General features: G+C 35.2%; 1 protein-coding gene across 2 annotated transcripts; it reads left to right on the forward strand.

The window, feature by feature from the left end:
• The first annotated feature begins 11,030 nt into the window (after positions 1-11,030).
• LOC114360938 (esterase FE4) lies at positions 11,031-13,530 on the forward strand. 2 transcript variants are annotated; one of them, XM_028315819.1, is made up of 4 exons: positions 11,031-11,162; positions 11,396-11,546; positions 11,776-13,100; positions 13,185-13,530. In XM_028315819.1, exons 2-4 carry the CDS (start codon positions 11,406-11,408, stop codon positions 13,396-13,398), a joined length of 1,680 nt encoding a protein of 559 aa, XP_028171620.1. In that variant the 5' UTR covers positions 11,031-11,162; positions 11,396-11,405; the 3' UTR covers positions 13,399-13,530. The 2 variants fall into 2 exon arrangements, with proteins under 2 accessions (XP_028171620.1, XP_028171619.1); XM_028315818.1 differs by lacking the exon at positions 11,031-11,162 and adding an exon at positions 11,183-11,310.
• The last annotated feature ends 3,582 nt before the right edge of the window (positions 13,531-17,112 follow it).

Below are 17,112 nucleotides of genomic sequence, written 5' to 3' on the forward strand. Positions count from 1 at the left end.
TAAGGTGTTGTGATTCCATGCACTATGTGTCCCTCTAACATTTACGACCAATTTTGGTAGAGTTGTGGAAATATAAATTAAGTAACATTTTTATCAATATTTTGTACCTAACTAATTATAAGTTTCTAGTAGTGTTTATGATAAGGATGAGTTGCATGCTAAAAAAATAATAGATAAGAAAAGCATGATCTAGCTTTTCTTATGTCTTGAGGTAAGTAATCGTAAGATCGTCGGCGACATAGCGGCACATCTGCGACTTGGCCCGTTCATTTGAAGCTAGAGCGACTACAAAATACTCCATTAGAGCGCAGCTGTCGTGCGAATTCGTAATTGGCAGGCCCTATAAATATTTCAGCCATGCAACCCTATGTTTAGCTAATTCGAACCGGCTCTACGATCAACGCGTGACTCAATTAAGCCTGATTTCATAAATAAAATGGTTATACCATAAACAACAATTTTATGTGCTTACCTAACAAATGCTATGTAATTTTGCTGAGTCGGGTACTTTCAAAGCTAATAAACAGACCTTTTTCTTCATAAAGTTTCCGTCTTGAAACTCATCTACGCTTACAGAGGTCGAACAACTTCATATCCACTTTCTTTGTAAGAATAATAAGAAAGTACGTAAGATGGTATAGTGGAGTATAGGTAGGGAATGCATGCAAATATATGTATATAGAAGTACTGGAGAATATTATACATACTATTTTATTTTATATAGGTATATGTATAAATATTATATTCCTAATCATGATTTATTCAATCTCGTTAGTATTTTTTCATTTTCAGCAAAGATAGAACATTACAGGCGTAGATCATTAAGTCATTATGTCCTTCCATTGAAGTGAGTATACTGAGAGAAGTTAATATTAATTAATTCCCTTAAATCAAAACAACATTACACCGGAGTCTCCCACGGTTCACTTTAAATTTAATTGTGGAGGGAGCGAGAAGCAGAAATAAATTGCCCAAGAAAATTTGAAGCGGGAAGACATTCCAGCATCCAGCGCGATCTTTAGTTTAGAAACAAGTAAATAACGTTAAAAAAAGATCCTCCTTTACGGGTTTAATTTCTCGGAAACCGTACTAACGGGAAACTATCACAAGGTTTAATAAAAACAAATTTTAGTTAAAAGAAAAAGGATTAACAAATAATAACATTTTACCGTTCTAAAAATAGGTGTTCTACAATGTCAGCTAAAGATATTTTTAAGTAGGCCATGGAAATAATTTTACACGAATTATGTAGGTATACCCATTAACGTAGGTGTTTTTTGTTCACCCAAATTGTATTCCTAAAATAGAAAGGTGGAATTTAATTTATTATGACTTTTCAGTACCATGTGGCCCATAGCGTAGGGGGACAAAACAAACAATGCATGGAATAACACCACAGGATTGTTCAATGCGTCCATAGATTACTTTTTCAAATATGCTCGGCAGGATACATATATGGGAACGATTGCCTGAGTCACATCGATTTCAATCGTATTATACAGGCCTGTATGGTTATAACTTGTGGTACCTACTCCAAATATAAAATTAGATAATGCCTTTCAAGCAACATCAATCAGCTTTTATTAGAGACTTCAAAGGTCTATTCTATTTTGAAAATAAGAACCTGAGATAATGTGATAATGCCTCAACATTTTGTGTGTCTTCTTCGCCTCTTATATGATTTCTCACTACAAAACAATGGTTTTTCAGCTATTACAACTCAAAAGCCCATTATTTTAGACTGCTCGTAAAATAATCGAAAAGGCCATTTTTTGTTATTCCGAGATATATTTATTCTTTTGTTATACTTTGATCAAAGAGGAGAATTCAATATAGAGCAGTTGACTAACGTTGACCCTCGTGCATTCCATTTCCGGACCCCTACCCCATAATAAGGTCTAAAATACCAATCGTAGGTATTCCACCTAATATTTGTTAGTAAATCAATAATATTTCAGATAGGCCAAATTTCAAACATTGCAATGACGGGAACTGGGACATTCTCTATCATTTGGACCATTATAGTTTCTTGAGATAATACTACACACCTACCTCGTTCAACATAATGAATATTTCCACAACAAGACAAACTCATTATTCTCGCTTTTTTAAATCAAAGAATAAGTGATCTTTTCTTGGAATGAGATCAAGTACCAATTTACACTACATCTAGAATAGATTCAAGCATGAAATTAATTGGTCTAGGTACCTATTGAAATTCTACCAATCACAAGCTTGAAATTGAGTTTCAATCAATAGTTTTGAGAGTCATAACATATTACGGCTTTAGTCTATACTATAGGTGCCTACTTGTAGACAATTATTATTCCTCAAATACCTACATTAAACATGTTTCGCAAGAAATTCATATAGTTATGTACTGAAGTACAAGTACGAGATCTATTCTACTTGAGATTCTACCGATATTGTCCAGTTAACAAGTCAGGCGTAGGTTTAACTAACTTTCCACAAAGATCGTTTTAATAAATATCTAATTAAAGTTTTGTTCGACATCTTAGCGAATAGGACGTTGGAATTATTTCGTAAGAAGACAAAAATGGGTGAGCAGAAAAAGGTCCGGAGTAATAGAGCCTGCGGCCCGGGGCCGGTGCTCTTGACAGCCAGCTCTGTTTCTGTATAGCAATGAGAGGCAGAATCTCCAATTATCAGGAGAACAAAAAAACTTACAGATACTTATTGTAACAATATTTTTAACACTGTTCAATTCAAGAGTCTCTACACAGCGACACGGCCGGACCCGTTTTACTATCAGAGTACTCATATGAATTAACACAACAGTTGAACTACATATACTCCTAAACACATTTTCATGGTGGATAAACTATAGACAGGGACATTTTCGATCCGTGATCTCGTACATAAACGGGTTCGTGTAAGTGCCGAAATTATTTCTCTGAATAGGTCATCTAAGTATTTCGTTATGTGAATAAGATGGGCAGATAGATTTGGAAATCTTCAACCCAGCAGTGATGTAATAACGCATATATAACTAGGTAAAAAAGGTCTGGGCTGACCCATTTTTTCCCGCCCGTATTACCATGATAGAAGGATAGTTAGCCATGATGACAAACTTCTACGGTGACTCGTAAATTACGTGGTGTCTACCACGTTGTTACAACTCCCAATGATTATGTAGGCACTTAACATAACAGAGGTATATAAAAACCAAAATGAGGTAGAAGGAAAGAAGAAAGGGCCTTCCTTTTCTGTTTCTTACAGCTCTATCAAAACAAATCTCATAGTGGATGCGAACTCGTGTGATAGCTTCGATAGGTACCTACTAAATGATAATCGCATTCATGAGCAAGGTTGTATGGACTTCAGTATCATTAGCAACACATACATACGTGGCCTTAGTATTTTGTGAACTCATTGTTCGAGGACTGACGCGACTAATTGCTCGGCGTCGGTGGCACGTGCCGGCTGCGATTGACAGCTGGCTGCGATCACCGCTAATTAGTATTGAACAAATACCTTTTGTAGATATCTGCCTATAACAAATTTTCTTTATTTTCATTTATGTCACCACAGCACAGAAGAAGAATGAAATTTGGTCAAGAAAAATGACACCGTAAAAATATATTTTTTATATGTTTCAAGCGCATAATTTCGTTCGTAGAATGATTAAAATACAAGTGTATTATGTTAATCAAAATCTCGACAGGTCACCCGAGCTGCGCTACAAAGCCGAATCCAACTGGTCGTAAATCATTCATCCGTCCGTAGGCCCCTGTACACAACATTATATTGACCCTAGTTTTAACCCTCAACATTACGACTAAATTATGAGTCCAATACTTGCCCTAGCCTGACATGGCTGATTCAGAGGGGTGCCTTTGGACAATCGTGAAATAAGATTAAGAATAATCCTACAATATTATAAATGCGAAAGTTTGGATGTCTGGATGTTTGTTACTCTTTCACGCAAAAACTACTGAACGGATTTTGACGAAACTTAACAGTAATGTTTATAACCCAGAATAACATATAGGCCATAATTTATGATGATCTGTGACAAACTAAATTTCACGCGGGTGAAGCCGCGGGCAAAAGCTAGTAGACATATAAAACCAATAGACATTTCATTCAGTCTTCAAATTACCTATTTTATCCCATACTTTCCGTACCGTACCATCTGTAAAAATGATACCCAACTTTGTAGACGCTTATAAAAAGCAAATAAAAAATAACAGCACCAAATACATACTACCCATCACTAGTAAATACCTATCCACCCTTTCCATTCGCCGTCCCCGACGATAAAACTCGCAACAAGCCCGAACTGTTACACAAACGGAAATAAACAAACATGGAATCTATAAGTAGAGCGCTAGGAACTCGAAAACCGGATGCGGTTTGAAGGAATTAATTATTATCGGGCCAATGTTCCAATCGAACGCCCCCGGCGCCGCCGTCGGTGGCGGAAATTTATTTCAAACGTCATTTCAAAATGCAAACCTCCCGCGTCGCGCCGGAATGCGAGAAAAATGATAATTTCCGCAACTTCCAACCCCCAACCCTCTACGACTTAACCTGGCGGTAATCATTATTGTTATTCATGTGATCACGTGGTCAAGGTACCTAATTAATGTAGACAGACCACACTCGTCAGCGATAATAACCTCAGCTGATTTGATTAAGATTGGCTTCGGTGTTGGTGAACTATTGTTTGCTAATTGGCCATGTCAGATGGTAGGAGTAACGCCTTCGTAACCACAAACATCAAACTTACAAAATTTTTAAAAAAGTCAGGGATCTAACAACAATAATAAAATTAAAAGTTGGGCATTTAAATTAAAATTAAAGAATTACGTGGTTAGAGTTACCACTCAATTTCAAATACTTAGGTCCTACATAATTCTAAAGTAGGTACGCGTAAAGGTGCGTAGACTAATTTAGTTGTTAACTGAATTTTAACTTGCAACATGTGTTTACATGCCATTTAACCACTTAAAAGTTAAAATTTAGTTACCTACTTAACTTAATACGTGTAAATCAGCCTTTCAGAAATAAACCATGTTACCTGGTTTCAAAACAAAGGATAATGCTAAAAAAAACCCAGGCCCGGCGGAAATGAAACGTATCCCTATTTATTACTAAAATGAGTAATTAAACACTGCATAGTTGGAATCATCGAAATATATTTTTAAAGAGTGAAATTACTGTTCGAAATCTGCAGGGTCACATTAATGTTTTTTGTAAAAAGATCATTAAATGGCTAAAATGGGTGTTTAATGCCTAGACACATGTCAATCCAAGTTCTAAACTATCTTCCTATCAAGTTTCATTGAAATCAGTTCAGTCGTTCTTGTATTCATGGCAAAAGAACTTTGTAGCTGCGCCCATGTTATGAGTGTACTGTATTACTTGGGTTGGGCCTGCCCTTCTGGCAAGGAGGGAGAACCCCACATAACCCACTAGCTGCCCCCGCGGCTTGTGGGTATACATACAAATCAATGTATTTTCCTGATAAAAAAAATAGTGCAAAATTAGACTTAGAAAACCAATAATGTGTATGATAATAAAATAATTTCATTTTCTTAGCCTTGATTTTTATTAAGTTTACCCTAAAATTGCACATTGTACTATAGATGGTGTTTTCAAAAAAGATGCTTAAATGTCGTTTATACAATGAGTAAAGAAAGGAATAAAAAAGCCACATTTTTCTAATACTGATGACATTTTGATGGCCGTCTTTGTATCACAGTATCTACTTACCATTGATAGGTCAAATTAAGGCTGGGTTGCACCATCTTACTTTAACTTTGACAAACGTCAAAAATCTGTTAAAATCCATACAAAAAGCACCGGTTATCGTCAAAGTTACGGTCAAATTTAGATGGTACAACTCGGCCTAAGTAATGTTTAGTTTAACCAATTTATGTATACTGCAACTGAATTCAATTTAGGGAATGAATAGCTTTCACTGATTTCAAAAAGAAAGTTTAGGAACGATCGTTCGATTTAGCGACGTGGCAGTCGCGAGGGGATCCAAATTGAAAGTCACTTGAGAAATGATTTTCCGAGTTTATCGGCTTCCCTGATATCTACCCTGAAGACTTCTCGTGACGTTTCATTCCTGCACAGCATACATACAAATACATCCTGCAGAAAATTTGTATGTAATATGCTGGGAATCTTGGTTAATCCTTCCTCACAAGTCCTTACTAGTAGACTGTGGTTGGTGGGATGACCAATGAGCGAAACACGTTACCAACTGAAAAATTATTTGTTAAATACCTTCTACGTGCCTGTGTATTATATGGCGATGGCGATGGCGAAATACAATTTGTTTTTATGACTGTTATAACCTTTATGGGTTATAAAAACATGTCAATTCGCAGTTATTGTTCCTATACTCTCTGCTCTATAATTTTTCTATCGGTGTTTTACTACGTTACGCAAATGATTAGTAATATTATCTCAAAAAATGTTCAAGTGGTCGACGTGTCTTAATGTGTTAATAATTATATTGTCATTATTTATTTCAATCTGCAAATCTGATCAAAAAAAGTAAATATGTCTCGTAATAGGTATCTATTGAGTATTGTAATGAAATTTAATTTTAATAGGTAATTTTAAATTGACTATATGTTTTCAGAATTTTAGAGGCACATACAAACGCTCAAACGGTGGCATTAAATTTCTACATATTATTTGATCGCTGTTTTTCAACCGCTATGCCGAATCAAATGTAAGCAAAATGTATTAAAACAAATTTAATGTGTAGATTTTCCCGCGCTGAAAAATTTTTCACTTAGGTACCTATTATTTTCTTAAAACCGAGTTCCTACTTTTTTATGTGGTCTAGTGCTTTGTAGGTTCTTAACGGATAATATTCAGAACTTCATCAACTACCCATCGAAAACTACGGTTGGATTAGCACCAAAGTTTACAAACAACAGAAAGTTTTTCGCAAACATGCTCGGAACAGCGGCTTTTAAAGAAATGTTGGCCAATGATGAAGATGAAGTGAGGAGAGACATGATAAAAAAATTAAAATATTGTGATGAAACTGTTATGGATAAAGATTTTTTAAAAGATTTCTATGACCGCGAAGTCGACCAATCAAAAATATAAAGAAACAAATCAGTTACAAGCAGTTTATTATGTACTGATACCTACCCTATTATATTTTTCTGTTTTCTATCCTGTATTTTTTAAAACTTTGAAAGAGAAAGCGAACTTAATGGTCTATTCCACTTTGATCACCTGGCTTTGATGACCCAGGTGATCAAAGTCCACTTCCAGCGACAATTTAGTATCCTTTGATCACCCATGGATATAATGCCCTGGGTGATCAAAGTGGACTCCAGTTAAATTATTATTTTAGTGTCCTTTGATCACCTACATACAAATCACACCTCCTTTGAATAGACACGTCATGTCCAATTGTTGTAAGTACAAACATTTTCTTAATATCTTAGACATTTTTTTATAGCATGAAATATTTTAAAGCGTTACTTACCTAAACAATGTTTGTCCGTACATTAAGTATAAGATGAGGTGTGATTTGTATGTAGGTGATCAAAGGACACTAAAATAATAATTTAACTGGAGTCCACTTTGATCACCCAGAGCATCATATCCGTGGGTGATCAAAGGACACTAAATTGTCGCTGGAAGTGGACTTTGATCACCTGGGTCATCAAAGCCAGGTGATCAAAGTGGAATAGACCAACTTAATGCCCTACGTCATTCTCAAAATTAAAATCTGTTAGGATAACGTGTAGACTGTGGATGCATAAGTACCTACTAAAGTTTAAAACAACTGACTAGTTACTTAAGCATAAAGTCAGCTAAGAGTTAGATTAGAAAAAAGCAAATACCTACCTAATTTCGAGGCCGTTACCGTCTAGGGACGATAGGAAGGCAAACAAATGAAGGGTGAACCACGACGACCTAACACAGACCTTTGCCACCCTTCGAAGCGCTCGTTTGTAAATCCTTTCAAATTAATCTATTTTTTTCTACTCTGCCTTACTTAGTAGTAATAGCACAGAATAATAAAAAGTACTACGTACAGAAGTTTTACTTCGCGAAGGTATTTTAAAAAATGTATGCTCAATGTCATTAACAATATGGTGTAATTTAGCCTGTCTCGAGAGTCAAGCACCATTTTGTTAACAAACGTCAGTGATCGGCACTGCGCCGAAGCTATAGATGACCCACGCTGAACTGTCCCACCGAACTCAATGACAGGGGGGCGCTACCATCGTTCAACTATAAGGTTTCCAACATGGCATAAATCGGAACCAGCGATCCGGTATTGACGGTGGCGCCCCACTATCAATGTCATCGACAGGACAGTCCAGAGCCCCGATTACGGTAACTTTTAACGTCAACAATCCAGACACGCTTCTCGATTCTGCGATACGATTGGTCGTTCAACAGCGTACGTCAGCTGTTTTGACCAATCGTATCGCAGAATCGAGAAGCGTGTCTGAATTGTTGACGTTAAAAGTTACCGTAATCGGGGCTCAGTATTTTGGAACTATATAGGGCTGACTTCGCACAGTGTCAGGCCTGGCTCACTCCGCGCGGTACATCCGATAATTACCTACAGCGAAGCGCCCCGCCGGCGGGTATTATATCAGTCGAGTGTCACGCGCGCGCTCGTCAGGACGCTGGCGTGCGTTGTAGTATGATTATAATTCTATGATCGAAGTATTATTTAAAAATGGACATAAAGAGAAAGAAATATTGTGCGGCGTTCGGGTGTTTAAATTCGAAAAGTAATCTACCGGATTCAACAATTGTTATCTTCCAAAATTTTTAATGTACTATAATGAGTGTCTGATAAAATAAACAATTTTTATTATTATTATTATTACTATTCATCTTTTTTTTTCGCTTCCCAAAGATGCTGAAAGGTATGTTGGCCATGTAGGTAATCAATAATTCTTAGGATAGTATAGCAACCTAACCTACTATGACTACTGCTCAGAATGCGATCGTTCGTTTCAGCCAAATGACGTCCACTGCTGGACAAAGGCCTCTCCCAAGGTTTTCCATAGTGAATGCATACTTACCTACATACGTACCTCATTACAAATAAGTAGATTAATTATTTTTTCACTAGACAGCAACCCTAACAGCGTAAGAAGAGTTCAGAGGCACGCGATAGAAAGAGACAAAACTTGTAGGTGAATAAAATTGTAGGTACGTAGTGCTGTGCGAGCTGAATTCCACTGTATCGCGTCGTAGCAAGACTCGCATTTATTTAAATCGTCTTGCGGAGTAATCCTTCTGTACCTGTACTATTACTTATTCTGTGTATAATTATCTATAATACCTGAAAATATTACTTGCCTATCCCGTGGAAGTTCGAAGATATTTTAATTTCTATGAGTTTAGAAAATTTATATGTAAATAGGGTTGTCATCTAAATATTTTTTAGTTTTTTAAATGCCGTCCGTAACAATACGGTTTTAATGCCTTTGTTAGATAACTATTGAAATTCATTGCTTTTACCATTATTAATTTGTCGGGTCGAGTTTGATAATTATAGAGTTGGCCCTGTGGCGGCTTATTGGAAATCCTATCGTTTTCGAAACATCGATATATATGTTGCAGTCAAAACTCATAATCGATCAAAACCACTTTTGACTGCAAATTTCAGTTAATAGTGGTTTTGACCGATGGCCTTAGTCAATATTACTTTTGACAAATTTTTCTAGTCGTATCATCCAACTTCCACGGGATAGGCAAGTAATATTTTCAGGTATTATAGATAATTATATTATCATGCATCAATATGAAAGCAGATCTACCGGCCTATAATACTTACTTCGCTCCGTGAACTTTTTGCCACTCGTTTAGGGAGAGCTGAGCCCCGATTACTGTAATTTTTAACGTCTCCATTTCAGACGCGCTTCATCGATTCTGCGTATCGCAGAATCGAAGAAGCGCGTCTGGATTGGAGACGTTAAAAATTACCGTAATCGAGGCTCTGGTATTTTGTTATCCCTTTTAAATAATGCTTACCCAAATCTTATATTCAATGAACTAGTCTTTTTTTTTATAAAACCTAATATACAAACACGAAAACACAACAATATCTTACTTAAGTAAATAATCGTATGAAAAACAAAGACACTTTTAGAAAACTTTTTTATCTCGGCTTACTTACTTTTGTAACTTCAATAGAATTTATATCGATATCATAAATATTGACAAGCCTTCCCTATCCAACATATTTTGACAGTTTTGACATTGACAGAAGAAGAATACACTACACCACAGATATGGATTAGAGTAGATACAGCAAGTTGATCGTCAAAGCGTGCCATTCCGATATGTCCAAATGGACATACATGGTCGAGTGATGTTCATGTAATCCGATTACAACAATCGGTTACGATGATTTTACGAGGACAGTAGTACGAACACGGTAGAAAGAAGAAATTATTTACGGATTGAGAATTATAATTAACAGCACAAGTAACAAATAATTAATTAGAATAAAGTAGCAGTAGAAGAAGTATAAAGTAGCATTGTTTTTAATACATAATCCTGCGATGTACTCTTAAGAGTTAAAACCATGGTCCCTGTATGTGGTGCACTCATACCGATCCCAAGGAACCGTACTTACTCATAACAATAAGACACACACTGATGCATGTATTCATGCACTTGACAAATTTTTGTCTTGAAACACTGGTAGGGTAAAAAAATAACGAGATTTGACGATTTGTAAGAATTAATTTATTTTAAAAAGGTAAATAAATATGTTTTTGGTTTTGTATTTAACAAATTATCAGTTTTATCGGAATTAATTAATTTTCGAATCGAGTCACACGATATCATTCGATGACTTTGCAAATGCAGTACGATGATACGATTACTTTTACGTTGCGGCAATCACTAAAATTCGCTAAAATGACACTAATGACGTTTAAAAAGTGGCACGCTCGGCTTCATACAATTTTTGACACATGCTGCATCTATCCATATCTGTGCACTACACAAAAAAAAACATGAACTCCGTCGTACACCACATCGTACACTCCGGTCGTACTATTATATCGTCGTCGTAGAAGCTAGTGATTTGGTGATTTGGTGATGTTAATTATCCATAAACTCTGTAAAGTGATTTCTTATTGACTGATCCAATAAATCTGTGAATTTAACAAAACAAGGTAAGTAACATTAATTTCGTATTCTGTTAAACATAGCAAACAGTAGTGTTCAATTTTCAAAGTTCGAGAACTTTGCATGTTTGTGTAAATATTACGAAACTAAAGAATTGTTTACTTTTAACGTGGTCCTGATAACAGCTATCAGTGTGTAGGTTAACTTTACATAACTGTGAATAGTGTTAATTTATACTACAGTAAGTAGATCATAATTCGAGTTTTGTATTTTATTATAGATAATTAAAGATGGATAGTATCAACACCTGTACTATCGAAACTGAGGATGGCCTTGTTTGTGGATATATTGATACGAATAATAAGAATAAATACTACAAGTTCAAGAGTATACCCTATGCCAGACCTCCTGTGGGATTATTACGATTTAGAGTAAGTATATTTACCTTTTAATAATTTAAATCTTATATGGTAGTGATATGGTAGTGGCAGCATTCGACAGTCAGTTCACTTTGTGACAAACCATTTTTTGATTGATTAATTTTAGACTGATATAATTAATTTGGATTTTGCAAACAAAATATTATAATATTAACAAAATCAATTTGGTAAATTTTTAATATAAGTGCTCACCTACCCATAACATAAATTATGATTTCAGCCACCCTTACCAGTTACACCTTGGACCGGAAAAATGGACTGCACACAAGATTCACCATTTGCATTTACTTATAACAGTATGTTAAAAGAAATTTTGGGTTCAGAAGATTGTCTATACATAGAGCTCTCTACACCAAATATCAAACCTGATAAACTATTACCAGTCATGTTTTGGATTGGAACCTATATCTTCTCAGTTTCTATAGATGAGTACTTAGACCCATCATTACTAAATGACCAAGGAGTTGTGTTTGTAAGATGTGGCTTCAGATTGGGGCCATTTGGGTTCCTTTCTATCAATGACTTTTCTGCACCAGGAAATTGTGGCCTAAAAGATATAGTCATGGCACTAAAGTGGGTACAGAAGAACATAGCTAAATTTGGTGGGGACCCAAATAATGTCACAATATTTGGAAGCAGCTCAGGAGGTTCTGCTGTCCATTTGTTAATGTTGTCTCCTATGGCTAAAGGATTATTTCACAAGGCTATTTCTCAGAGTTCTACTGCCTTTAATAATTGGTCACTTGGTCAAAATCCTACGCAGCAAGCTTTGGAGTTGACCGAAATGTTGGGCATAACAAAATCAAATAATATTGAAGTTATAGAAGAACTAAGATCAGTGCCAGCTGAAGATATTATGCATGCATTTGTAGAAATGGAAAGTAAATTATCTCTATTAGATACAAGAGATATTTTTAATACATCTTTTAAACCATGCATAGAAGATGATTATGAAGGTGTACCAGCATTTCTAACTAAAAGTCCAATGGCAATTATTAAATCAGGAAATTTCAACAAGGTACCTCTTTTGATTGGTAGTAACAATATAGAAGCAAATATATTAGAATATATTAAAAGTAACTTTTATGATGAATTTGAAAAATACAATGAAAATGTTAGTTTACTAGTGCCAAGATCATTATCACTACATGATACCAAAGTATCCAAAAATATTGGCCAAAAACTTTTAAAATTCTACTTGGCTGATGAGGATAAACTGACTGAAAATAATAAATCACAATATTTGCAGCTGATAAGTGATTATTACTTTCTTTATTATGTAAACAAAACTGTAAGGGCTCATGCTGAATTTGCATCTGAATGTCCTGTATTTTATTACATATTCAACTGTCCATCAGACTGGACAGTTCCAGAAGATCTTCAATTTCTAACTGGCTTATGTCACAGCTCGGAACTACCTTTTATATTTAAAATTAAATCACCTGATGCATCGGAAGCCGCGAAGACAAGTTCCAAGGGAAGCCGAGAATCTATCTTAACTCGACAGAGAGTGGTTAAAATGTGGACGAACTTTGCAAGATGTGGGTAAGTAAATTTTCTTTCCATGTCCCACAATAATGAACATAAATAAATTCCACATACACATTAAACTTCTTTATTATGTTTTAGAAACCCAACACCAGATGAAGATGATCCACTACTAGAGATTAAGTGGGACCCAGTTGAAAACAAGGACAAGTTGAATTATCTCAGCATAGGCACTGAGCTCACTAAAGGCAGAAATCCATTTCGAGAGAGAATGAACTTTTGGGAAGAAATACACACAGAAAATAGTTTATTGAGGATGCTTGTGCATTTTACGAATAAAGGTATATCATGTTAAAATGCCTGCATTTCTACATGCTTTTAAAAGTATTGAAACTCACTAATGTACCTTAGTGAAATAGATCTCTATCAATTAATTAAAATGGCTTAGTAATTTTAAAATTTGCAATGGACAATGACAATATTCATAGTAAAATACTAAAAACAATGTTTTAAGCACAGAGGGCTTTAATAAAAAAAAAGCTAACGCGCGTTGAACACTGGTATAAAAATATGTCATTTCCATATTATAATCTATCCAATATAGCTTGATTAGAATGACGGCTGTCAAACGAATGTGACTAGTGATGGGTATGTTTCGTACGGTTCACATAGATGTATCGATAAGTTTTCGAAAAAATGATATGAAAAAATGCACCCAATTTTTCTTCATGTATCTTTATTCATAAAAATGACAATAATATGATTTAAATTTAAAGACAGTAAAATTTAAAATTCATGTCAAGGGTGTACAACCTAACACGTTCACTGCGTTACGGGGCCCTTTCAGCCCCATGCACGACTTTTCCCCAGTGCGGGACTAGAAATAGTGTTTGTTCACTCTGGTGCGGGAGTTGTATCTCTGGTGTTTACAGCAGTGTGAAAGAGATAACTATCTTTTTGTGTTGTTTGTGAATTATGAAGCTTTTTGACATTATAAAAATATACGGGGTCTAATGAACCCCGTACCGACCAGACAGTAGAAATTACCTTTTAGTGCGATACGGGGCTGAAAACCCCCGTACGAATTTATCGTGCGCCCGTACGGGGTTGTAGGCTTATTTGCATTAGTGCAGTGACAGACGTGACGTCAAATATCGATAATGAAGCGCTCACGACGTATGTTAGAAATGTCACGTAACAAAAACGATGAAGAAACTCCCGTTCCACCAAGGTCATCCCACCGACAGTCAGCTTCTTCACCAATGTTGCGAAAATTTTTCCAGCGGCATTCAACACCTGTTCAATATGATATTATCACGAGCCTTANCACAATTTTTATTTTTAAAAATTACTGGTCGATAGGTTACTTTATTTTGATGAATAAATGTTATTAAAAGTTTTTTTCTAAAACTGATAGTTTAGCTGGAAAAAAATATTTTCCATTCCAATAGTATGCCGGCTGCGCTCGATTCGGATATAATGACGTCATGCGGCCCTGCGTACGTTGACTTTTAGCGGCAAAAACGGCCTATGTTTATTACTTAATATCTTCGTAAGTAATGGTCCGATTTGGATAATTCAAAAAGATATATCTTTCTTATGTCTTAAAGATTAACGTAGATACTAGTTTTATTGAATTTTCTACAACAGTACTGATCCTCATTGAATAATGCCAACATCATATAAGTTTGTTTCTAAAGGGAAGATTTTTAAAAAACAAAATAATAAAGGTATGAAGCTTGATCATTGAAATCAGAAATGTTATTGTCTGATGCGAATGTGCAAAAGGTCAACGCACTTGTTTGTGCCTGTAGATCTTTAAAAATACTATCATCGAATTTAGCATCATGCAAAATCACAATCCTGAAATTCGTTGAGCTGATCATGGCGCACGCAGGTGTGTTTGTGCCATTTTAAGATAAAGATAAGTAATCTTAAAATGTTTTTAGAGAATACTCTTGTACATAAGAGCAATATTTTTATAGATATGTATCCAAAAATATAAAATATACAAACATTGTTAACATGTATGTATGTTAATATTGAACTCCAGTCCCCACCCACTTGATTGAATCCAATAAGAGAAAGCGTTATTTTGACATTCAGTAAACAATTCTTTAATTACAAATTTTATAAAAATATTAGGAAAATATGGTGTGATGAGCTCAAGCATACCTATTATAATATACTCCGAGTTGTGAAAGTTGATTTAAAGAAACCCAAATACCTATCGAGAGTATGCATTTGGGTGTAAGTTCTGAGGGTGTAAGTAATGAAAGATTGTTTCAGGTGTTTCTGTAGGTATAGAAACTTATTTTGTTATGCAGTACCTACAGAAGAATTATTAGTGGACCCACGAAAATATGAATATAAATTCTATGCGTACGCCACTTTTTAGTTGTTAAAATTATTAAAGCCTCAACTGTATCCTAGCTCACGCCAGTTTTGCCAATAGTGTCAATTCATGTATAAATAGTTGTGATAGTTTTGAAAGGTTTCTGCAAGGCAATATTTATCGTGAAATCAAAAGTCCAGCTTCAAGTTAATTTGAATTGTTGTAATTTGAACGTCAGGTTTCAAATGCAATCAAGGGACATAGTTTGCAGGCAGTGATCAATAACATAACAATTTTCACATAACAATATACAAGTTTAATTTCATAAGTAACAAAGAATGACATGAAGGCCAACAAAATATATTTTAACTAGTACAACATAAATGAACTAGATATGCTGTTATCTACAATAGCAAAATAATAAGGCGTGTTCTTTGTTAATAAATTTATAGATATAATATAAATAATAAAATCACCTATACAAAATGGGTGCAAAATAAAATACTACAGTGGAAACTCTGCCCAGACCATGATATTTTTTTAAATTACGGACCGCAGAACGTGTTAGTGATTCATGTCTTAAATGTTTAGTTAAAATTCCGAATATCAGAATCCCTGAAATAAGAAAAAGCTTCACGCGTTACCCGATATTAAGAACCAAAACTATACACGTCAGTCATTACCATCTTTATAAAACAGCACTCTTAATTAGTGGTGCTATTTATTAATACTTCCTAATATTATCTACAACTCACTACAGAGTTCAATGCGGTCATCACGAGTGCCACTAACACACCTATCACTAGACTATTAGTGTTAGCTATCGATATTCGATAAAGCATACATTTATACATGTTAAGCATTAACATTAGTTGGTCTTACACTGGGTCTCTCTTATAAGCAAAGGAAGCCCGCGGTCGTGGCATGTCACTATGAATCCCCCAAACCCCAGGCGGAAACCAGACAAAAAGCCACGCCCACTTTTAAATGTTTAGTTAATTAAGCTATGTCGTAAAACAGGCCTTAGTACTGCCAAACGGATAGATAGAGGACGGCTACTGGCCACCTGGTGGTCCACGGTGGCCAAGGAATTAGAGCTTGTCCAATCAAATGTTTCGACTACAGATTGTCCTCGTAGAACGAGGAGAGTCGGACCCAAATAATGGGAAATGGCTTGAACAAAGATGTTAATTTAGCTATGGTTTTAAGTTTTCGAGTAAGATAAATAGCCCGAGTCTGGGCATTTTTTGTCATATGATAAGCTTTTGGCTTGCCACAGCCAGGTTACAAAGCTACCCCCCAACGTTTATACTAGTTTGATATTGATACTTTAAATAATAGCGCGATACAACACGGTTATACAATAGTATTCTGGCTACTTTTGCCATATAAGTCACTGTCAAGAAGTCCATTATATGTATAATAATTATCTAGTATGTATACAGGATGACTTTGAAATCGTTGGCATCCTTTTAAACTAAGACTACTCATGATACATAGTACATTCCCTGAATATGAGACAAATCTGATGAGATTTTGTCTCAATTTTACTGTTTATTTGTATTAGTGTGCTCTTAAAAAGAGTTTAAAACGATTGTACAGTTAACAGCACATCAGCCTATAACTTTTGTTGCAAAATAACACTTACTACATCGAAATAAGATGCCACAGTGTTAAGTTTGGTATGCTGTCGTCTATTTTTAAATTTTATTTGTCTCATATTTCGGGAGTTTA

The sequence above is a fragment of the Ostrinia furnacalis genome, unplaced genomic scaffold (genome assembly GCF_004193835.3).
Source record: "Ostrinia furnacalis isolate ACB-3 unplaced genomic scaffold, ASM419383v2 OfSCF5321, whole genome shotgun sequence".
Lineage (NCBI taxonomy): Eukaryota > Metazoa > Arthropoda > Insecta > Lepidoptera > Crambidae > Ostrinia > Ostrinia furnacalis.

Coding starts and splice junctions, on each gene's coding strand:
- LOC114360938 (XM_028315819.1), top strand. CDS start 11,406: ATGGATAGTATCAACACCTGTACTATCGAAACTGAGGATGGCCTTGTT. Junction 11,547..11,775: donor TGGGATTATTACGATTTAGA/GTAAGTATATTT, acceptor TTATGATTTCAG/CCACCCTTACCAGTTACACC. Junction 13,101..13,184: donor ACGAACTTTGCAAGATGTGG/GTAAGTAAATTT, acceptor ATTATGTTTTAG/AAACCCAACACCAGATGAAG.